The sequence below is a fragment of the Colossoma macropomum genome, unplaced genomic scaffold (genome assembly GCF_904425465.1).
Source record: "Colossoma macropomum unplaced genomic scaffold, Colossoma_macropomum, whole genome shotgun sequence".
Taxonomy (NCBI): Eukaryota; Metazoa; Chordata; class Actinopteri; order Characiformes; family Serrasalmidae; genus Colossoma; species Colossoma macropomum.
The window spans coordinates 4,906,244-4,930,922 of record NW_023494793.1 but is presented as its reverse complement, the minus strand read 5'-3'; the positions used below and the strand labels follow the sequence as shown (position 1 = coordinate 4,930,922).

General features: G+C 40.7%; 1 protein-coding gene across 1 annotated transcript; it reads left to right on the top strand.

Annotated features, from left to right (window-relative positions):
* Positions 1 to 4,915: 4,915 nt before the first annotated feature.
* fam160b2 (family with sequence similarity 160 member B2) lies at positions 4,916 to 23,458 on the top strand. Its single transcript, XM_036578262.1, has 17 exons — positions 4,916 to 5,091; positions 6,307 to 6,385; positions 7,639 to 7,808; positions 8,054 to 8,158; positions 9,081 to 9,200; positions 9,454 to 9,618; positions 11,695 to 11,891; positions 12,298 to 12,406; positions 12,986 to 13,062; positions 13,667 to 13,865; positions 14,570 to 14,733; positions 14,842 to 14,970; positions 16,064 to 16,154; positions 17,557 to 17,700; positions 17,816 to 17,956; positions 19,401 to 19,501; positions 20,610 to 23,458. The coding sequence occupies exons 1-17, from the start codon at positions 5,041 to 5,043 to the stop codon at positions 20,734 to 20,736; spliced, it is 2,169 nt and encodes a 722-aa protein (XP_036434155.1). The 5' UTR covers positions 4,916 to 5,040; the 3' UTR covers positions 20,737 to 23,458.
* Positions 23,459 to 24,679: the final 1,221 nt, after the last annotated feature.

Genomic DNA, 24,679 nt, shown 5'->3' with positions numbered 1-24,679 from the left:
CAAAACATCTTTAAGATATTCAAATTTCTGCTAGCGTCTCTAAGGGAATTCGAATAGTATGGTAGCGCTAAGCTAACGCTGGTTCACATGAACATTTTTGGCCATCATTTGAAATTTGAAAAAGACGTTTTATGTGTTTTATTCCAAGCTTGTAACAGACATTAACATATAGTCTACCTCTTTCAATTAAGAGTCCTGGCATAGAGCTGCCGCTGCTGTTTTCCACTCCTAACAACTACATGAAACCTGGTTAGACTACGGCTTGTGTTCACAGTCAGTGGTGTATCTAGACCTTCCAGGGACCTAGATATGCACTATATAGACAAACGTATTGGGACACACCTCCTAATTACTGAGTTCAGGTGTTTCAGACACACCCATTGCTAACAGGTGGATACAATTAAGCCCATATTAATGAGCTCAGTGACTTTTCTGTTCCAGCATGACTGAACCCCAGTGCACAAAGCAAGCTCAATAAAGGCATGGCTGGGTGAGTTTGGTGCTAAAGAACTTGACTGGCCCTCACAGAGCCCTGACCTATATATATAACATGTCCAGCACCTCTAGGCCTAAACAATGGGAAAGTTTGCTTGGCTGTATCTGCCTAGATGCTACAGGGAAACGTCTGTTGAGTGTTTCAAGATCTAAGCTCTTTTGTTTCCAAACAAAGCTATTAAACTATTAAAGACAAATGAATTAAAAATTACAGGCAGAAATCATTAGCCCCTCTCTGAAGGCCTGGAAGGCCTTGAGGGTTCCTCACTGCTGAAAACTCTAAAATAGGATTTCATGAAAAGCAGGTTTTGTAAAAGAACTAATGAACAGAAGATTTAATGTACTTTTCACATGTATAAGAGGTGGAGTCAGTAGGTTGTGTTGTGTGTAGTACTGCAGTTATCTGCAGAGTTTAGTGTTTACAATAGTTACTGCAATTTAAATGTTACAGAATTAAATGTCTTGCAGTTCAATACTGTATATTTACATCACACCTCAGTTAAAGTTTCACATTTGTTTAGAAAAAATGTAATTGATATATGTTTGATGTCTGAAGTTTACTTGTTTAATTTTGCACTGGAGCTACAAGGCTAGCACAAGTAATGGAAGCTTATAACCCCACCAATTAGCACGCCTAAATCATCACACACTTGCCTCAAATGATGTGGAGTTATTGAGTAATAACACCACACTGCACTGATAGTCTCTGGGCAAGACTGCTTACACTGCATTCACTTACATTTGTAACATGATAAAAATGATAAGTGTAAGTGATCTCTAATAGACTCTAATATACATAGAAATAGGGCCAAAGGATGGCTAACACTAACTGCACCTAGGGATGCGAATGATTTTGTGATGGAGGGATGATGGTGGGTGGAAGTGTAAGGCAGGTGTTTCTAATAAAATGGATGGAGAGTGGAAGTGTAAGGTAGGTGTTTCTAATAAAGTGGACAGAGAGTGGAGGTGTAAGGTAGGTGTGTCTAATAAAGTGGACAGGGAGTGGAAGTGTAAGGTAGGTGTGTCTAATAAAGTGGGCAGTGAGTGGAAGTGTAAGGCACGTGTTTCTAATAAAGTGGACAGTGAATGGAAGTGTAAGGTAGGTGTTTCTAATAAAGTGGCCAGAGAGTGGAAGTGCCAGGTAGGTGTTTCTAATAAAGGGGCCAGAGAGTGGAAGTGTAAGGCACGTGTTTCTAATAAAGTGGCGAGAGAGTGGAAGTGTAAGGCACGTGTTTCTAATAAAGTGGCCAGAGAGTGGAAGTGTAAGGCACGTGTTTCTAATAAAGTGGACAGTGATTGGAAGTGTAAGATAGGTGTTTCTAATAAAGTGGCCAGAGAGTGGAAGTGGAAGGCAGGTGTTTCTAATAAAGTGGACAGTGAATGGAAGTGTCAAGTAGGTGTTTCTAATAAAGTGGCCAGAGAGTGGAAGTATAAGGTAGGTGTTTCTAATAAAGTGGCCAGAGAGTGGAGGTGTAAGGCAGGTGTTTCTAATAAAGTGGACAGTGATTGGAAGTGTAAGGTAGGTGTTTCTAATAAAGTGGCCAGAGAGTGGAAGTGTAAGGTAGGTGTTTCTAATAAAGTGGCCAGAGAGTGGAAGTGTAAGGCAGGTGTTTCTAATAAAGTGGCCAGAGAGTGGAAGTGTAAGGCACGTGTTTCTAATAAAGTGGACAGTGAATGGAAGTGTAAGGTAGGTGTTTCTAATAAAGTGGCCAGAGAGTGGAAGTGCCAGGTAGGTGTGTCTAATAAAGTGGCCAGAGAGTGGAAGTGTAAGGCAGGTGTTTCTAATAAAGTGGACAGTTAGCGCACTGCTAGTAGACTTATGGTTTAGTCTGTCATATTGATCATGGAATGCAAATTCCAAATACAACAGCGCCCTCTGCTGGTCCATACTAGTTTTACTGGGGCCTGAAGAGCATAAACAGGAGCTCACTGCAGATCCGTTGGCAGATTCGTTTAAAGATTAATGGACTTCCTTAACAAATGTTACCACGTTTATGAGTCCCAGTTTGAGCTTTTTATTTAGGTTAAATTTAGCCACGTAAGCAAAACATAAGTGTTTTACGCACAGGCCTCACAGACTGCAGTATGTACACTATAATGACGAACAATATTAACCACAGAACTGTTCACACCTTTGTGCTCTGGAGTGTGTATAGATTCTGTTCTTACCTAAGAGCAAATCCCAAAAACACTGGTAAATGTCAGAATCTACACAGAAACTGAGCAAGTGGGTTTTAAGTAGAGATTTCTTCTTAAAAACGGTTGGTGAATGAGGCCCAGTGACTGCAAAGGTGAAACTGTAATGCCTGTTTTTACATCCTGCATGAGACAGGATATGTTTGCCTATATTTACTTAATGATTATGAAACTCATAGTTGGTTTTTAAATAGTTCCTGCTGACAATAAGCGAAGGAACTTTTGTTTAGCAGTTACGCATGTTCAGCAGTTTGTTGGTGATATTAACTTTATTTACAGATTTTTGTCTGTATCTTGTTCTTGTATGAGGTGCTCCTTGCAGGATCTTACCTTGAACCTTCATGTAGATTCATATCAGGATCATAAGCCTAATTCCTTTAGGGCCGAGTTCCCAGACAGATTAGGCTGCATTACACAGGCAGCAGGATGTCTACTCTAAATAAACTCTCTACTCGACTTAATTTTTACTTTAATTTGTTTATTTAACAGAGACATTATACACCGATCTTCATCATCATTGTTTCATGAGGTAAATGTGCCAAATTTGGCTAAATTTAATCTGCTGCTTCTGGGACAGGTTGATGTTGGTATTAAATATGTAAACAGTGCTTCACACATAGGCAGAAAACCAAAGCAGCTTTAAAGGCTGTGAGTTACTGAGCACATAAACATAATGTGGCGTACTATTTGACACCTGTTTGTTTACGAATACAAAACATATCATATGACTAAGTGTCATACACACACACACACACATGTATATATCGACCTTGTTTCTCCAAAAACTGAACTTTACAGGACAAGAAAAAACTTTTAATGGAAGGAAATGGAGAAAAAAAAAAATATATATATATATATACATATATAATTGCATTTTGTTGTAAACTGGGTCCTCATGAGGGTTAACACAGTATTACAACTACAATCACAGCACTACGAACATAAAACACAAAGGTGAATATATTTTAATGGGAACAATTACCGTCTCACTTTTATGTATTTTATGTTTTATATTTATTTTACATATATGACATATATATATATATAAGTATATATTACATTTTTATATGTCATATCTCTAGATGTAGAGGGGATAAGGCCTATAAAACGAGCAGAGGACGCTCCTTTAAGAACAATAGTTTGACCTTGAACACAAAATATAAAGATCTTTTAAAAGGAACAGAAAACATGTTTTATGCATGATTTATCTGTCACATATGTAGATATTTATTTCAAAATACCTGAAAAACGAGTATAAAAAAAGCTCCACAAATACATTGACGTAGAAGGGAGGGCCCTTAAAGGGGAATTCTGACAATTTTGAGATGTTTTGATGAAATGGTTCATTGTAGGGAAACGTACTGATGCTTTACAGCAGTCGCAGTGTCTGCAATACAAATATAGCCATTTTATTTACTATCCAAAACCACCAGTGAACCTACATGTGCCTTCTAAGTTTTTATATATAATGTTGATAATGGCAAATAGTCATAAATCTGAATTCTTTGGGGACTATTTTGCTTTAGAGTGCCCTGCATCTGCCCCTCTGCCACAAATAGTTAAAAAATAAATGTTTCAAGATACATTTTAAGCCAAAACTTTATCACAAAACTATCACTGAACAGTGTGACAAATATCAGGCAGCACATATTAAACTATTTCATGTAATATTGGGGGCAGTCATCGACTGGAGGTTAGGGAACCGGCCTTGTAACCGGAAGGTCGCCGGTTCAATCCCCAGATCTGACAGCACGTGACTGAGGTGTCCTTGAGCAAGACACCTAACCCCCAACGGCTCCCTGGGCGGTGCGGATAGGGCTGCCCACCGCTCCGGGCAAGTGTGCTCACTGCCCCCTAGTGTGTGTGCTCACTAGTGTGTATGTGGTGTTTCACTTTATGGATGGGTTAAAAGTGGAGGTGAAATTTCCCTGTTGTGGGACTAATAATGGTCACTTAATCTTAATCTAATCTAATTAATATTCAGTGAGGGAGCTGTCAGAGGTATTAAACTCTTCAGACATCTGTCTCCTATCACCACCACTGTAAATAATTCTGACTCTGTCAGTTCCTCAAAAACTGAGTATTTCACACCAAACCACCCTGAATGGCTTTGTTAACATCTCAACCATTTAACTATCTAGAATTTTTGAAAAATCGGTGGCGTTCCCCTGTAACGTTGACAAGCGCTTTCTCCGTGGGCCGCTAGGCGTCGCCGTAGAGCAGCTAAAGGCTAAAGCTAAAACGCGAACCTATGTGTCCGAACTAACTGGCTAAGCTAAGCTAACGCTGGGTTTGAAGATGTGTAAATCATCGAGTTATGATGACTAGAAACCTGCAAGAGGCCAAATCATGGACGTTTTAAACAAACTGACGACTCTCTTCCAGCAGGCACTGGAGACAGTGAGTAAAACCTCGACTTTACTGCGAGTTTCTGGGCTGAGTTCGCGCTAAGTTAGCAGCTTCTGCATAGAAAACAACTAGATTTGGGTCAGTCAGCTGTTAGCATTAGCATTAGCAAACTCAGTAAACAACACTTAACGAGTCAAAACAAACTTCGTATGTTCTCTATACACCCTAGAAAAGCCAGAAAAGCATCAATAATGAACTGTCATTTCGGGCAACACCTTATAAAGACTTAAAATGATGTGCATTAGCTTGATGGTTAAATAGCTTCTGGCTAAGAAATGCAAAACTTTCCCCCTGTTGCTTTCAGGACGTTTCTATTAGACCTATGAGATGTTTTAAGCTTTATTAGACTTAAATGCTGGCACATGACTTAAAAGTTTCTTTTTTTGTTACACAAGTGGGTTATGAGCGTAAAAAGTACACTTTAAAAGTGTTGGAAGGTCTGATACTTTAGGGAAAAACTAATTGGCTTCTTTTTCCTCAGCTTTTTAGTCAAATTGTCCGGTCCACCTTAAATTGTACCGTTTAAATGATGCCTTTTAAGGTGGAACTGGTCCAGTGAGACTCTAGCTTCAGCGACGTGACACAATTAGAAGCAAAATAGCTACCAAAATGCAACTTGAGTGGAAAGATATCAGGTCCAAACACAGGTACTGAGTACAGTGTTGACCTGCAGTGGAGCCTCTTAGTACATCCAGCATCTATCAGACTGAGAACTGAACTGTGTTCTGCTTTATTATTTGTCTTGTTTTTTGGGATCCTTTCAGTCTTTCTGTCATTAATATCAAAATCAATCAATATGAAGTTTATACTAATAAATACTAATTTAATCCATTACTGCTCATCTGTGTTCCTCGCTCTGTGTAGGTGATTCGGAGCTTTAATCTCTGTGGGGATCAGTAGCTGTGCTGACTTTCCCCTCAGGCCGGAAAAAAGCACTGCATTCCTGCAGGTTTAATCAAGTCCTGCAAGTCTGAGCAGGACAGTGGATACAGCTTTAGATTAGATTTAGTCATTTTGAAATGCTTAAAATGAAGTGCTGATTATTCCACTGGTCAGTCAGCAATGTTGGGGTGAATCACTGTTTATAAATCAAATTTGGATCACTGCTGTCATGTGCAGGTTATAACTGTACTGTGTCAGGTCTAGACTTAATTAGATTTTTCTTTGCAGCATCTGTGATCTTTGCCTGTTTTGTGTCTGTTTCAGAGGGAGCCATCTATCAATCTGCTAGATTCTTTTGTCGATCACTGGAAAGGAATTACCAACTATTACATAGAAACTACAGGTAAACACTTGAGACGACGTGACAGTTATTTTAGGACTCTGTTCACATTGCCGGGTTAAAGTGGCAGAAATCCGATGTTTTTGCCCTAATGTGACTCAGATCCGATGTTATCAGAGCTGTGTGGGCACACACATCTGATCGGAATTCATGTGCTTTTTTTTTGCACTGTGTGTGACCATCATTCAGCGTTACCATGGCAGCAGCGCCGAACAGAAGTTAAAGCCTGTAAACGGTGGAAAAGCAGCTCATCTCACCTTTTTCTCCTTCGTCTCGCTCTAATAATGAAGCTGAGAGCTGATCAGAGCTAATTATCTTCACAGCGAAGCTCGTTCTGCTCGTTAGTTTGTGCTGATGATGCTCAGACATTACTGAGTAGGATGAGCTCATGAGGGTCATTTTAGGACGCCGGTTCGTCACATTAATGACAGATTTGAATCACTTACCTAAACGAGTGTGAACCATCATGTCAGAGAGATCGGATTTGAGCACAAAATCTGATTTGAGCTCTGGGGTTTGTGATGTGAACGTAGCCTAGGAGGTCTATGAATTTGAATACAAACTCCAAAATAAGTGTTTCTAATAAACATTGAAGCAGTTTTTTTTTCAGTTTTAGATAAACACACTCTTTTGGAAATGCCTGCTATTTCTATTTACTTTTAAAGGCTACTGAATTTTTTTTATTTTGTTTTTTCATTGTTATATTGTTTATTCTGTGCAAAGCAATCGTGAACCCAGAGAGCTGCTATAGAAATAATTTATCATTATTATTATTATTATTAGTAGTAGTACTAGTAGTAGCAGCATATAAAGAAGAAAAATTGTTTGTTTCTTTCGTTCGCTTGCAAAGTATCTAAAGTTTGTTTGAAGTCAGTGTGAATAGGAAATCAGAACACATTTTCCTCCATGCTGTGATGTATTTCCAAGTGAAACATCATATCAGGGAGGGTCTCTGAGCTAGCTGAGCATTTTCTCTTGGTAATGGGTGGGGAGGCTGGGAAACGTGATATTACTAGTTAATATTATTTGTCCCTGCCCGCTGGTGCAGAGTGATGTAATCAGAAAACAGAAGCTGTTTTAGAGGCGGGGCTAAAGTCACTGCTTTTTCATGGAAGAACAAGAATTTTGTATTTTAAATGATATGATGATGTCACTTCTGATTTTTTGGTTAACTTCTGATCTGTATTGCATTTTGAGCATGTTTGAGTATAAATGAGAGTAGAGCTGTCTGAACGGTCTTCTTCTGCACTGTGTAGATGAGACTCGGCCAGTGAAGCAGACAGACATCCCATGGAGGCTGAAACAGATGCTGGATATCCTAGTGTACGAGGAGAAGCAGCAGGAGGTGGAGGAGACTGGAGCCTGCATGGAGTACCTGCTCCAGCACAAAATACTGGAGACGCTCTGCACGCTGGGAAAGGCACAGGTAACGCACACTCTGTTAGACAGACAGCCAGGGTGTAAATCTACAACCTCAAACGATTCAATCTGATTAAGATCTTTTTTATTATTTAGTCCAACATGAAATATCAGATTTCAGCACAAAAACATCATCATGATGATACATTGATGTGTTTTTCCACCCCACTGGGAGCTTAATAGGCCTGATTAGACCCTGAAGAGCTGAAAACTCATCAAAAAGTCACCTGCATGTTCTCTTTTTTTGTGCAGTATCCTCCTGGAATGAGCCAGCAGGTCCTGCTCTTCTTCTCGAAGGTCCTGACGCAGATTCAGAAGCCTGTGCTCCATATAATCAATGTGTATCGACCTGTACAGGTGAGAGAGACAATGGGACTCATCTGTAGTGCTGTTACTGAGTAACGGTGCTAATGTTATTGAATAGACACAATAAACTATTAGACAGCTCTACATGTTAATGTCTGCCAAAAAACACACTGCTGGATTATTTTGGAAAACATAAAAGCTCAATCTTTTCCCAGCAAGATCAGGTTATTTGGTTGCTTTAGCTTGTACTGTAATAAAAGTGTCTGCTGCAATAAAAAAGTCTTGGGTGTGTTGGGTGGAGGCAAATAAGTGTAAATAAAAGAAAGCGGTTAAAGCATTGCTTGAGATTTCATGGGCTTATGAGAGCAAAACACGTCTAACTTCTAACTTGGTGCTCTAACATGTTTAGAGAGCCTCACTGTGTAATGTCTGTTTATTTGTTAGCTATATAGCTAATTCTACCATCAGTTTCTCAAAGAACTTGTAGCTTTACTTAACCCTACATATAGTTTTGTGTAGCTGTTGACATTTGTGTGAGTGTGTGTGCTCATATTGATTCGACAGCACAGCCAATGTTGGTGTCTAAGTAAACACAGCTGTCAAGTAAGGTGGCTAATAAGCCAGTTTGGCCACTTTCAGGCCTGTACTTTAATAGTTGCAACCAATGAAGAAGAAAAGACAATTAAATCTTAATTACAATGGCAGGTCAAAGGTCTTACAAAAAACAATGAAAGGTATATCTTTTAACTCTGATCTTTAGGTCTGTATTTTAATAGGCTTATACTTTAATAGTTGCATACAGTAAACGAAAAAAAACACAATTGCATTGCTATTTTTAAGTTAGTATTAGTTGGTATTGGCACATAATAGTCATCTTAAATTTCATGATCGGGAGAGTTTCCGTAAGCCGTTCTGTGTATCAGCCTTTTTGATTTTTTTTTCTTTTTTATTTTGGTCTGTTTTCACACTGCAGAAGCTGATTCGTCTGTGTGGACTCCCGAACTCCCAGACAGAGAAAGAGGAGGCCCAGTTTTTGTTTGCTGTTTGTTCTCGAGTGAAGAAAGACCCATATGTCCTTAATTACATCTTAGAGGTGTGTGATTTCATTGTACTGTATAACAGCAAAACTCTTTTTGTCCATGCCCTTGGAGGCATTTGAGCTTCTTTTGTCCCATTTGTATTGTCCTTTTGTGTTTGTCTTTATGCTAATCTTTTTATGTATTTTAGAATCATATAATTATAGTTTTTCCTTGAATCACTTAGCAATTCTGTTTGAAAAAGGGTGCTGTACAAACAAAATGTTGAATTTTAGTAGGTAAATGAATATTAACTCACCCATACCACAGACGACCAAAGAAGGCCAGCCTCAGAGGTCCAGCTCTGTCTCAGAGGACAGTATAGAAGAAGGTTCCAGTGGTGCTTCCAGTCCAGAGAGTCCTCCCTCTACCCCCCTGAACAGCTCCTCCCAGCCAGGCATCATCCAAGTCCTCACTCATCTGGGGAAGAACCAGGTAAACCCCTGCTGTTTGTTTTAAGGGCTGTTTCAGTTTTTCTAAAGAGATGGACATCATTTCAGCTAGAATGACATGTTTTTGGGCCTGAAGATTCAAAACAACAAAGCCACATGCAGCTATGGAGAAATACAGTCCGTTCGTACGGGTGGACAGGTGTGTTGTAATGACATTTGCACAACACACATTGTTTAGTTTTTCTAGGATAGTAAACAAGATGGAACTGACCAAGCAAACAAAGCCACATTGAAAGAATGCTAGAAAAGCTATGTTTATAACTCTTTTATGACTCTTTACTCAGTTATTTATAAAGGAGCAGGAAGATCAACTCATTTGATACATTGATCAAAATAACAGAATAATGGTGCAATGGTCCAATCAGCTACTTGTTACTATGTAGTTTGTGCAGTTACTTCACATTGGTTGTTGTTGTTAACAGGCTCTCTATAATTGTTCTATTATAATCTGTGCAGTGTTCTAGCAGTATTGACAATACCTGTAATACACAAAGGTAATGGGATAGCAGTGTGTAAATTGGTCATGAGCTGCCGTTACCTCAGGGGACGGCTTGGGAACGCCCACACCTGTCTAAGTTGTGAGGTGTTATCTTGTGAGTGAGGTTGAGCGCTGGTCAACGTGCTCATGGCAAGGCGTCGTGACTCATCGGAGTTCGAACGAGGCATGATAGTGGGTGCCAGACAGATGGGACGTTCTGTTTCCAAAGTTGAGTGGGCATTTAACATTCCTGGATCCACAGTGTCACATCATAAAAGGCATTACCACCCACAGTGGACAGCGCAGTGGCCGCCCATGGGTGCTTAATGATCGTGACCGGTGGCATCTGGCTAGAATTGTCCATGTGAACAGACAAATGACTCAGGCAAAAATCACATCTACGGGCTCCCGAGTGGCGCAACCGTCTAAGCGTTGGCCCTGTCATCAGGAGATCGTGAGTTCGATCACTGGTGATGCTACAGCCATCCGTAGCCAGGAGTCCGAGAGAGCACAATTGGCCTCGCTCTCTCTGGGTGGGTGGGATGGCTGCCCTTCTCCCCCCAGCACTCACCCAGCGCGATGCTAGTCAGCGCAGGCGTCTGTTAGCTGACGTAAACAGAAGACCCACCAGAGTGCCTCTGTTTACACCACAGCACCGGACACAGTGCCTCACCTGGGCTCGTGAGGTTGCTAACTGGATCCTAGAGGACTGAAAACATATGGAGATGAGTCACGGTACCAGTTGTTTTGAGCTGATGGTAGGGTTCATGTGTGGCGCAGACCCCATGAAGCCATGGACCCCGGTGGTCAACAAGGCACTGTACAGGCTGGTGGTGGTTCCATACTGGTGCAGGGTGTGTTCTCATGGCATGGGTTGGGTCCACTGGTCTGCCTGAACAAGTCATTGAGCAGTGACAGCTATGTTTCACTGCTTGATGACCATTTGCAGCCCTTCATTGACTTATTGTACTGCCACAGTGATGGGATATTCCAGCAGGATAACGCCCCGTGACATTGGGCCCAAGTTGTCCAGAATTAATCCGAGGGGCATTCTGGAGAGTTCAGAGGAATGATGTGGCCTGCACCTTCGTCTGACATGAGCCCAATCGGGCATTTATGGGATGTGGTGGAGAGGTCCATTCACACCCGAGATCCTGCACCTACAAATACCACGGAGCTGTGGGTGGCTATCCAGACAGCATGGCTCAACATCCCTCCAGACGTCTTCCGTGCACTTGTGAAATCAATGCCATGTTGAGTTGCTGCACTTGGCTGGGCTAGAGGGAGTCATACACGATACTAGTTTTTGTCCCATGACCTTTGGCCTGTCAGTGTATACTCTGAAAAACACAATGGTACAGTTTTATGATCATAATAAAACACAAAAAATATTGCCCATACAGTTGGTCATCACATAGTTTCTTGTTGGTAAGCTGACTTGTTGTAAACTTTGTCAAACCTTTGCCTTTTTAATGTTTTTACTTCTTTTAAAGACCTATTACAGCTCTTCTGTATGATAAAGTATTTATGTTTGGACAGAAAAGAGTTGAGCAAAGTGTTTTCGTGGTGTTTGTGTTTCAGAAGAGCCGCGTTGCCCTGCGGGCGATGGAGAGCGTGCTGCTCCTGATGAGTATCCCTGAGGAGAAGACGGCCAGCCTGCTTGCAGAGGAAACTCCGCTGTGTGCCCTGCTGGCACAGAGACTGTGCGAACTCTACAGCACCATCCCCACCACCCTCCACCCTGCAGACCTGCACAGCTACCCCCTCAAACAGTGGAGGTAGGTGGGGTGTGTTTGTGTGACTGTGGCCTAGCTGGGATGGGGGGCACCAAGGTCCAGCGCAACATGTAAACCCAGCCTGACTGTTTGTGCAGGAGCAACTTAAGCTGAGCTGTTCCTATAGGCTACTTGCTGGCAGGCGTAGTAGTTGTCTTTGTCAATTGCAAGTAACCACTACTACAATTCTGTCTTTTTTAAAGGCAAAACAATTAGAAAATCGCAGCCTTTAACTGTTCACCATTAACATTTACCCATAGAAACATCTATGAGGTACGCCAGTCAGTGGTTGTCATCCTCATTATAGAGATGTCTCAGGAACATTATGGTCGACAGCTGTGCCTGCCTTGCCTGTAACCAGGCCCCTCCTGAAAAAAAATGACATTTATTAATTTCCTTGTTTTGACAGTTCTCCAGACTGTTCGGAGGAGAGTCCTTCGTTCCCAGCTCAGGAACACGTAGACAAGTTCTTCTCCTGGCTAGACTACTGTGACCAGCTCATTAAAGAAGCACCAAAGGTAATTATTATATGAAACTAATGAAACATGACTATCATATCATATCAAACATAGGTGAGGTTTACACTGGATACACGTTTTTTGAGGAGGTCTCCGGAAGCTAAAGTTAAAATATGTAAACTAAAGCAGCTCGCAGCCTTTGTTGAGCATTTTGTCTGTGTTGACCAATCATATCAAAAGTGATTTTGGCTTTCAGTTGCAATCATTGATTACCCCACATCAAAATTAGCACAGTAGAAGTAAATAGCTGCTTTTTAATGTTTCGCTTGTTTTACTAGCAGCTCCAGCTTGTTAATAGTAGATAAGGACTAAAATTGCACCAGTGTGGATCCCCCTTTACTGTTAGGCATGTATACTTTTGGATGAAGAATGTCTTTAACCATGCAACGTATGTTTATTTCATTTGGTTAAGAGTGGTCATTGATGTGCTACAGGCTGCTTGCTGTTGTCTTCTTTTTATGAGGTATTCCTAAGTAAACAGTAGGTGCAGAGTGTAATTTAGATCTTGGCATGTTCATACATCTCACACGCATTCCCTCTCTCTCTCTGTCTCTGTATGTCTCTCTGTGTTTTGGGCAGGTGCTTGCTGTTGAACTTGCCAAAGCTATTCACCAGCAGTGGCTTATAGGATTCCTTCAACCTCAGCTGCTACAGATGTGAGTTAGCTATTTAAAGCTGCACTTTGCAAGATTTTTTGTTAAAAACACACAAATTTGAAAGGCCTGAAATAGTAATTTAAAAGTGTTTAGTTGGATATGACAGGAGCTTTTTGGACCACGTCATACATCTTTATTTATTAAAGTCACATTAAAGTCAGGCTCTTTTTAGGTCTTAAATGCAAAATCCACATTATACATGTTGTGTGCAGTTATGCATTTCGAGCAGAGAGGTCCCCAAATTTTACATAGTGCAGCTACATTTTTTTTTTTTTGGGGGGGGGGTAGTAATGTGTAAAAGGTGTAATTTTAGGGCTGTCACAATTGATTGTATCAGTAATCCAGTAATTACTGAGGTATTTTGACCATTTTGACCTTTTTTAAAAAGCCTCTGTTTCTTACTGCAAGAGAAAACAGTAGGAATTTAAATCACTGATATTTGTAAATTTGCAGTAAGTTGTCAGGCGTTATTTAACTTGACAATGCACAAATACCATAGCAACTCTCTAACAGTTCCAGAAAACTGTGACTGTAACACTGTTACTGGAGCTTTGATTTATGACTTGCCGTGATTTCCGTTTTCCTCTTGTGTGTGGTGGTACAGGTCGGAGGTTGGGGTCCTGGTCCACACTGCTCTGCTGTCGTGCTCCGTGCGCCACGTTCACTCCCCGGCTCTGCTGCGGGAGCTAGTGCACTTTCTGCTGGGCAGCGACACACACCACGAACAGCGGGCAGAGACACCCCCCTACACACACACGCTGCGCTACCATCTCATCGAGCACTGTGACCACATCTCGGACGAGGTGTCTATTCACGGTCATTCATGTCAGAGTTAGGATTTATAACATTTTAGATTTCAGACCCATTCTGACGACAGGGATTCAAACTTCATCCGTTTTAAAGAGTTAACCACATGATCCTGCGCCCAGGCCCAAAAAAACGTATAAAAAACTTGCGATAGTGTTTTTGATCACTATAGAAAGTATGCATGAGGCTTCCTTTCATTGTTGGATGCACTGTAATATATTCAATAAGGACTTAGAGCTTATTGTTGTTTCGTTTAACCAAAGTGACAACAGTGTGTGACTGAAGTGTGACATTCTTTTTACGTGACCTGCATTCAAAAATATGTCTTTAGTGGAAAAAAAAAGTAGATGAATGGCAGAAATAGCCACTTTTCTGCATCAGCATTTAAGAGTTCATTGATTATACCCAATCACATTGGTTAAAAATCCAAAAAAAGGCTTGATGTATTGTTAGTATTGGCTGTATTCTACTATTGTGTTCAACCAGTCACATTTGTCTATTCAATTAATTATTTAATAATTATGAATCATACCAAAATAATCAAACCATGCTGAAAAATGGGATTTGATGATGCATTGATCTTTTACTAAAGAGTAATCCAGTGAAATGAACGTGAGGTCAGAGATTTACAACCTTGGTGGATACTCCTGTGTGTATTTTGCAGTAATATTGATTATTTATTCATTCATTTAAATTGTAGATCAGTGTCACTACCTTAAGATTGTTTGAGGAGCTTTTGAAGAAGCCGGACAGAAACATCCTGACAAATCTGGTGCTGCGGAACCTGGAGAGCCGCTGCTATAGGCTGCCGGGTTCTGGGGAGGAGAGACCTGGAGCAGACCTTGATCTCCTGGAAGAGTCTGAGTGCGTAGAAAAACTATTAAAGCTTTAATAATTAATACTGTAAGTCAGGTGGTTATGGCATTAAATTATATGCTTTCTCTCATTTGTATGTGTCTCTCTCTCACTCAGGGAGCTGGAGGAGGATCCTTTCTTCACAGACAGTGAGTTCAGTGGCTCTGAGTCTCTGCTGTCTCTGTCCAGTCATCGGGACGAGAGGAAGTCTAATTCACGTACACAGATAGCCGAAACTGTTAACAGGTAAAGCAAGTACTGATTTTGCTTTCATATGTGTTGAACCCTCTAGTACAGTTTTACAATTCAGAACCGATATTTTGATTGTCAGATCCATACTATATTTTTTCCCATATTTTTTTTCCTTAGTCGTATGTAAATGGTTGGTGGCGCACTGTCAAATTACAGGTTTTGCTGATTTGATTTTGATTTTGAATGGGAGAAAATAAATAGAAGTGCCCTATATTGTGCCAGCATCTAAAAAACAAAAGCTGGCACATTTTCCTGGCTAAAATGTGGAATAAACTGTGAGGTTTAGATTGAAATCCTCAGCGATGTCAGAAAAATGATATCCAACCACTCCTTTCATCAAATCAAATCACGATTATTGTCACATCACGTTTACACAGTTGTGAAGGTGAGTGAACATCCCAGGTCAGGGGTCTTTAATTAAAATTCAGAAAGTTCTAGTTAGAGAAATTTTCCTCAAGCAAAGGTCCAGAACATCATAATGTCTAACTTGATTCAGTGCCATATACTGTTTACTGAAGTAGCCTAGTAGTTACATCAACATCTTATGTTGTCAACAACTGAATAGCAAATCAAATAAAGTACAATTTTACAGCTTTACTCTGACTCTGACTGCTGTTTCTCACCTCGTCCCTCCTCTGTGTGTGCGTCACTCACTTGAGTCTCAGTGCTCATCGTAGTGCACAGATCTGATTGGCTGAGTAGCGTCACGTGTGATATGTTGATATGATATGAAATGTTACGCCGATTAAAATAGGACCACCCCATCGAAATTAAATAATTCTCCAAAGTTTATCCGTTATAGGTTCAGGTCTGCATAGGACAGCGTCTGGGTCCGGACTCGGATCGCGGTCCGCCTATTAGTGACCTCTGTCCTAGGTGCATAGCCCCCTTGTAGTACTTAAATACAAAATAAACATAAAGTGTATAAAAAACACATTAGAGTCTAAATATACACATTAATATACACCAGTATTGCACTATTTTCATTTATATATAACGTATGTGTGTATGTGAATATATGCAGGTATAGATTAGCTGCAATGAAATCTACTGTTACAGTGTTTTTTTGTGATCTGCTCTTTTACAGTTTTCTCTGTTTGGTACCTCAAGAAGCAAAAACAACTCAACACGTGCAGGGAGCAGGATATGACACGTATGTCCATGATGCTCTTAAATCGGTAAGCAACGCCCCCGTCTCACTGCTAAACAGCAATGACACCAGTTGTTCCTAAACATACGTATGGACTTCTGGGACCATGGCTGTATCTAGCTATGAGGACACCAAGGTCCAGACCTCGGTAGTTTAGAAGGATTTTTACTCTTTCCACCATTCAAGAGGTTAAACGTAGAAAAGCTATTATGATGAAACAGTCTACTCAGGGCCGCAGCCACGGTATCCAGGCCCCCCAATCAAATGGGCACAGAATATTTATTATGCCACATTTCTGGGATGATGAAATTTGATTTGTTTTCTGTGAGTGTGGTCACTGTATTATGACCAATCAAAATCTGCTGTTATTTTCTAAACCCTCCAATTACTGCTTAGCAACCATTACTATCCGCATTTGCTTCAGTAATTATCCAGCGTTCGTAACTAGCGCTAAGACACTGAGAAGTTTCTGTAGGGTTTTATGAGATTCAAAGTGGAAGTAGTGATGAAAGTACACAGTGAACAGTGAGAGGTTCTCAGCTGACCTCAGCGCAGCTGTGGTTTGGCTCTAGTCTTAACTGCCCGCTCTGTTGGTCTCTGTACGAGATGCTGCGCTGCCCTGAGTGCCACAGTAACTTTGACCTCTTGAGATGTTCAGGTATGCAGCCCACATTCTAAACGCAAACATAAAACATCACAATGGTAAAAATGTAAGAGTTCATAAGAATAATTTACATATTAATGTAAATTTTTCCATATTAATGTAAAATGCAAGCTCCATTATTCATTTCTTTATTGGGAGAACTCGTTGCTGGCTAGATCAGCATGCTTTAGTCTAGTTCCAGTAGCTGCTCAGTTTAGGCTACAGGCTCTGTTGTGGGCTATATTAGTGATTAGATGAGAAATTAAAGCTGTATTTTGTTACCTACACATTACATACTACTGTTAACCAGCATATTGATGTTATAGTATCATCTAGCTAACTTTATTAATAAATCAACAAGTACATTAGGCTGTGTTTTGTCTGATCAACTGTATGAGTAGCTACCTTTCCCGTTAGCTGGGGTAACTAAATAACCACCAGTCACCAGCTTTACCCAGCCTCTTTACCCTTCTCTCTCTCTCCCTCTCTCTCCCTCTCTCTCTCTCTCCCTCTCTCCCCCTCTCTCCCCCTCTCTCTCTCTCTCTCCCTCTCTCTCCCTCTCTCTCCCTCTCTCCCCCTCTCTCTCTCCCTCTCTCTCTCTCCCTCCCTCCCTCCCTCTGTCTCTCCCTCCCTCCCTCTCTCCCTCCCTCCCTCTCTCTCTCTCCCTCCCTCCCTCCCTCTGTCTCTCCCTCCCTCCCTCCCTCTGCCTCTCCCTCCCTCCCTCTCTCCCTCCCTCCCTCTCTCTCTCTCCCTCCCTCTCTCCCTCTCCCTCCCTCTCTCCCTCCAGCTGAAAGAATGTACAGCCATGTCTTCGGAGTGGGGCTGGCCGGACTCCCCTAAACCACTTGATGTCCACTCCTCCAGTACAGACTTCTATGAAGGCCACTTCCTCAAAGTGCTGTTTGACAGGATAGCACGCATCCTGGAGCAGGTTAACCGTTTCACTGTTACTTATCCTAAAGAGATCATATCACATTTATCAAAATCGTATAAAATCCAGTCCGTGTCTGGAAAACTTCATCTCTGTTCCTCTGTGTCCGTGTCAGCCGTACGAGCTAAACCTGCAGGTGACGTCTGTCCTGTCCCGGCTGGCCGTGTTCCCTCACCCTCATCTCCACGAGTACCTGCTGGACCCCTACATCAGCCTGAGTCCTGGAGCCCGTTCACTCTTCTCTATGCTTGTCAGGGTGAGCATCAACACTAGGGCTGCAGTTATTATCGAGTCAGTAGGTCATGCATGATGTTGATTATGCAAGGCGTCGTAAAGAAAAAAAATACACTAATTCTGTTAAGATACATTCAGTTGTTCAAACAAATTGCAGCGCGCTACAAGAGGTTATATAGCTACTGTTGTTATTAATATATAGTATAATATAAAAAGAGACATTGTTTGTCACCATCATAGTCCAACCAATATATTTGTTGACTGATAATATCCTAGAAAATATTGTTGATAATATGCTGAAAAGAAAGGAATACAGGCTGACCTAGATTTGAACTACGATTTAAACACAACATACCGTTTATGGTTAAAATAACAAAAAAAAACATAAATGTTCAGCTTAACGTTTAGCATGAGGATAAGATGTAATAACACAACATTTTTAATGAAGTGATAAATGAGAAAATATATACAAGCTTACAGAAAACTAAAATGCAAAGAATTCTGGGTAACTCCACACCCAGTGCTACAACATTTATAGTATTCATGACTGTGAGTTTGTGCTGTTTAACTGTGGTGCTGTTATAGAATTTGTTTGTTGGTAAAGTACTTTTTTACCATTGGAGTATAAATATACTAAGTAAATATTTAGGAAAAACTAAAATTATAAATATTAATAAACTGCATTGGCCGATATTACTGGTTATCAGACTTTTTAGCCCCTTAAACCATTATTGGTATCAGGCACATTTTCATAGTGACCAGAAAATTCATAAAAGAATGAAGTGACAGTTCATTGGATGACATTTGAATGGCTTGAATAGCTTGTAACACAGAATGCTCTTTGTGTTTGTGTCAAAACAATGTTAACTTTGAATTGCTATTCAGATGCAGCTGGATTTTCAATGTATTTTATTTTTCAAGTTTTAAAGTGATAAACTAGATGTTGGTGGGTTCAGCTTTTAAACATATTAACCAAATGTCATCCTAATTTCCAGCTAATCAGTCACATGAAATCAAAAATCAATCAAGGTAATATTTATGTTGAAGTCTTCTGCTTAAACTGTAAATCTTGCTTAGAATAAACTGGAAAGAAAGTCCTAACATGACCAGCTTCAGCAAGGGGACACTGGCCTAACTAACCTACTGGCATACTGAGTGAATGAGAGAGTGTGGGAGGGCATGCATGTGTGAATGAGGGCGTGAGTGAATGAATGAGTGAACAAAGGTGTGCGTGACTGAGGGCATGCATGGAGGAATTAATGAGGGCGTGCGAAGGTGAGTGTTTGTGGGAGGGAGTGAGTGAGGGTGTCCGTGAATGAGGGCAGGAGTGTGAAAGGGAGTGAGTGAGGGCGTGTGTGAGTATGGGAGTGAGTGAGTGAGTGAGCGAGGGCGTGAATGAGTGAGGGCATGCATTTCAGGCTCATCCTTATGCCGAACATCATACCTCATTTTCCCTCTGACTGCAGGTGATAGGGGAGCTGATGCAGAGGATCCAGCATTTCCCCAACTTCACACAGAGACTCATCATGGTCAGGAGGCAGCTGATGGGCCTCGAGGCGGAGACCATGTAAGAGAAATTATCAATACGTTCTTTATCCAGTCATGTTAATGAGCGTGTTCTCAGACTCGTTTACGTTAAAGGAATAGTCTGGCATTTTTCAACCTAATCTCTGTCTGCTGAGTTGCCGATTACTGATTACAGACAACTTGGACACGTTTCTGAGTACTTGACTCAGGGCAAAATGAAAAATGTAACCATCACTGCATCCAGTTTGGCTTTCAGCTTCTTTTCTCTGTCTTAAAAAAACTTGTATCTGGTGTATACTTTGTGTTGAATAGAGGTAGAACCACTGTTTTCTTTACAGTTTTGTTCGATGACTGAGGTCATTAATGATAGCTTGGTTGTTTTTTTTAGCTTATAGATCTGTTGCTAAGCTAGCAAACCTCCAGGGTTTCTAATGCTGCCTTCAAGTCATCCTCAGAAGTTCCTACTTACGACTTTGGTACGACTTGATGTGTGTTCAGGTGGTTTTGGTTGGAAGTAAGATAGATACGCCGGAAATAATGTTTTTGGTTTACTTTTGTTTTTCTGTCATTGAAGAGAGTCAGTGTATTTTGCGTTACGACAACAAAGTGAAGTGCAGAAGATGCTTATGAGAAGAGTAATGCTTTTATGCAGTTAAATGCATCACATAACGTATTTGTATTTCCATGTGTGGATGGTTTTAGCCTGCAGTGTTCAGGTTGTGGCTCATGAATAACTGAAATACACTCAATTTATCAGCGGCTGTCGTACTTTTTTTTTGTTGACACATCCCCAACTCAGAAACTCTGGGCTCATTGTAAAATCTGAGTTTCCCACTAGTAAACACAACATTTACTAGTGCCCCGACAGCTTCCGGTGGTCCTGCTCCGTTTCATCTATAAAGGGTGTACAAATGAACCTTTACACTGTGACAAATGTAATTGCAGCAAAGGAAACAACTTATGTGTATATAAGAATCTATATCAGAGAATGTGCATAAATACAGATGAAATGAAGGCAGTGTACGGACAAAAGACTCCATCCAGATCCATATTTAACGTTATCCATATATAAATGAGCCTTAAGAGAACTTTTACACGAAAGTCACACCGTAACACCTAAATAAGGGATTTTTTCTTCTTTTTTGCAGGATGGATCACGCCAGCCTGTTAAGAGGAGTGATAGTGCTCGAAGAGTTCTGTAAGGAGCTTGCAGCTATAGCCTTCGTCAAACTCCCTGTGGGTGACCACGAACATCTCACTGCCTTCAGCCCTTAAATAAGGACAGTACCGAACCTTCAGTGTCTAAAGGACAGCATCAGTTAAGCAGTTGCCTCAGTTCACATCTGTTTGCACAGAGTGATGTGGTACTGGCGCTGTTTTGCAGGGTACAGTACACTGATGTTTGGAAAATGTCATTGGTACGCTCAGTATATTGCACATACGCATAGTTGGTCACGTGTTCGGTGTAGGGGTTAACTTCAGCTTTGACCTTGACCTTTATTAACAATGAAAACTATGAGACAGACACTACTACTATTAGTCAAATCAAGCCTCCGCTGATTTGGACGTTTATGATGAATGTTCCTCAGCTTCTGCAAAAGAGGGTCTTAAAGCAATAGTTCAGTCAAACAAGCGAATCTTGCAAGCAATAGATAAAAACACCCCAACGAAGCATTATGCGTGACATTATTTAATAATTGTCAGCTGTTAGATACATTAGCATGGTTTATACGTTTGTTTGGTTTATCTATGCCTTTTAAAGTCGTAAAGCTGTGTGATATTGTAAAGCAGTAATATAGCTTTACATCGGCCATGTGCTGTATGTTAGGGACAGATGTCACCGTCTCCTGACCTGCAGGTGTCTTTACAAAGCTGCTTATTTTACAGGCCTGTCCCGGTCAGTAAGCTGGTAGTCTTATTACATGATGACGATGATTTACTAGCTTATTGATCACGGCTGGACTAGTTAGAAGAAAGAGCTTTATGCCCTTGGTACCAGATACAAAATTACAGAGTTTAACATAAGATGAACTAAGTCTTTCAGTCTTAATCTAAAGCAGGGTGCTTAGACTCAAATATGAGAGGGCTACAGCGCTGCACAGGTTACTGTTTTCCTACAACAAAACTAGGGCTGCGTGATATGACTTTAAACGTGACGTTCGATAAAGCTGTCGAATATCACCATGATGATGATATGAGAAGCAATAACTGATTATTAAAATAGTGTGCCTCTGAATGTATGTGCCGCAAATACAGCCTATTACGCTGTGAAAACAGAAATCTAACAAACCTCTCCTTTAATCTGGGGTTATAGCAAGATAGCAAAAATGCACAGCACTGCTCTTACAGAGCATCAAAAGCTGTTTGCTAATGGCGCCCCCTTGTGGAGAATTTGGAGCCTGCGAAATGTGCGCGAGTTCCATGAGGTGCCTAAGTCTGAAAAAAGTCAGGATTTGTTCTGTTTCTGTTTGTGGTCTGTGTATACTTTTGTTTTTTATATAGGCATCCACAAAGAAAAAAAAATTTAACTGCTTAAAGAGGTCCTTATGATGATGCAGGTTTGTTGTAACAGTAGCCACTACTGCTTTGTATCGCTGCTGTCGGAACAGCTCGTATCTCCAAAATGGTAGCTTTACAGGAGAAGGACAAAACTTACTTTACTTTCAATGTAGGTCAATGGAACCAGACGTCTTTTCAAGTAATTTTGGGTCATTTCTTTCGGTCCATTCATAGTGAAATTTACACGCAACATAAAGGACAACAGGCATTTTCAGATTATGCCAAAAACTGAAAAACGATGAAAATGGAGATACGAGGTTTTGTTCTGGCAGCAGCGATATGTCTTACCATACAGTCAGTGCACCATACACTGAGAGTGAGAATAGTCATGACCTTGTGAACATGTTTACAAGTCAGTAGTTCAGGATAGAGTGGCTTTTGAGCATAGAGTTCAAACCCAGCACAGCGAAAAGCTTGTCCGGTGTCCAATGATACGATTCCACTAATCTTTTTTGCATCATTTTGTCGACACTCATAATTTGTTTTATCATTGCAGCCTTTACCGATGTGTTGAATGCATAAACTAGTATCGCAATAATAATAAAAATGATTCATCGTGCAGCCCTACTAAAAACAATAATGCAGTTTACACAAATCAAACGTGCATCATGAATAAAATATTTCAGTTTACTTACAGTTGGCTATAACTGTGTTAATATAATAAATTTCACCTGGAAATTATGTCCACATTTGAATCAAGTAAATTCAAATGCAATTGAACTATTTTCAGTGCATCAGTGGCTTGAATCGAGTGTTTCGGTCATTGAACTGTACAGTGCTGCGGCCCTCTAGGACTAGACAACTCTCATCTGAAAGCTCTAAAAAGGCCCTGAGCGTTTCTCGTTGCACGGCCAAATGCTCCCGTTCAGCTGAGCGTGTTTGGTGAAGCCCCATACTGACCCTCTCGGGTTTGAATAATGCAGTAAAGACTCTGAGCCATTGCACATCTCTCGTTTTACCTTTTTAACATGCTGATTAATTAGCCTTAGTGAGTTTCCCCAAAACATTATAGCACAAAGGTCATTGTTTAGACAAATGGGGCAGTTATCATTCTCCTGATTTTAAAATGATCAGAATGATGTTTGTGGGGAAACTGAAACCCTTTCCGTGCTTGTATTATTATTATTATTATTATTATTGTTGTTGTTGTTGTTGTTGTTATTTTTATTGTTGTTGTTGTTATTTCAGAGTTTAAAATATGTAAGCAAAAAGAGCTTTTTAAAATGTTATCTTTAATCTGTCAGCTTTCTGATGTGGTAATTTAAGTGTGGATATTAATCATGTCTATTTTAATTTCACAATGTCACATAGCTGAACCAAAAGTTGAGGGGTGTGCAATTATGTATTTCTGAGTGTTGAGGTGTGTGGTACGTGTTGACTTTTCTCTTTGACTCTTTGCTACTTTTCTCAATGAAGATTACTTTCTATGGAGAAGAGAGATCAGCAGGAGTGTGGTGTCTTAATTCTACATTCAATTTCCAGTGATGTTACTGAGCGTGTTTTCAGGTAGGCTTGGGCCCAATCCCATTTCTCCCCTCGCCCCTACCACTCAGCCCTTACGCCTCCGTTTTGCGCGTTCAGGTCTAGGGGTAGGGTGTCCTGATTTTTGTTGAGATAGAGGGGTAGGGTGAAGTGTTGGGGCTGCATGGTCTTCCAAACAGGTTTTTCAGAGTCACACTCCAAACTGAGTGTTATGAGAAAAAAAGATGCCAAGATGGCTAAACAAGCGACCAAAGAAACCCACAAACGTGAGAGTTTTTCTGTTAAAAAATTTCGATAATCATTGTTTTGTCTTGGTTTAATGTCGTTTCAATGGATTATGATGCCAGAATGTAACTGCTGCTCCATTTAAGGTGGAATGGGAAAATTCAAACTAGAAGCTGGTGAATATCTGACTTCAGCTTCATATCTCTAAAGAATTAGGGGTGGGTGATAATAAATAATTGCCCCTCTTTGAAGGCATATGATGCCCTAAATGTAACTAAAGCCCAGCAGTGAGGAGCTGAACTTTACCCTCCTCTGCTGTCACTGCAGACTGGCAGGGTCGCCTACAGAGCAGCGCTAGTAGCTGATAATGAAGTGATGCTCTTTTTATTTGAGGGTCCCATTTCACAGAGGAAGATTTCAACCACTACCCCTTGTAACTCAGTTCCAAGGGGGATGAAGACACTCGAAAACAAGGGTTAGGGGTAAAAATAAGAAATGGGACTGGGCCTTATACTCGGCCTAATCTGTCTGCTGCATCTCTAGTTTGCAGTAAATTACCAGAGAAAATTTTATGTTTCTCTGCACAAAGTGAAAGGACAGAAGACCTGTTGACACATAATAGAAGCCAATGAACAAATGATGAAACAGCATTGGCCTCTTGTGTGTTCGCCAACAGGTTTTCTGAACAACCAAAATTACTGTCTGGTAATCAGTCATACTCCACAGATGCAGCAGATATTAGGTTTCCTTTAAAGAAATCGGTCAGCGAAAAGCATTGACACCATTTTTGCTCATCTCAGAAGCAGTTGACCAACAAGATGTTTGTTGTCCAGATTTTGCTTCTTTAGTTTAGCAACAGCTGGAGCCACAAGGCCGATCTTGTAGACACTTAGGTCAATAGTCACCCAAATCTTTTCCATAAATACGTCCCCCAAACTTCTCTCAACCCGCT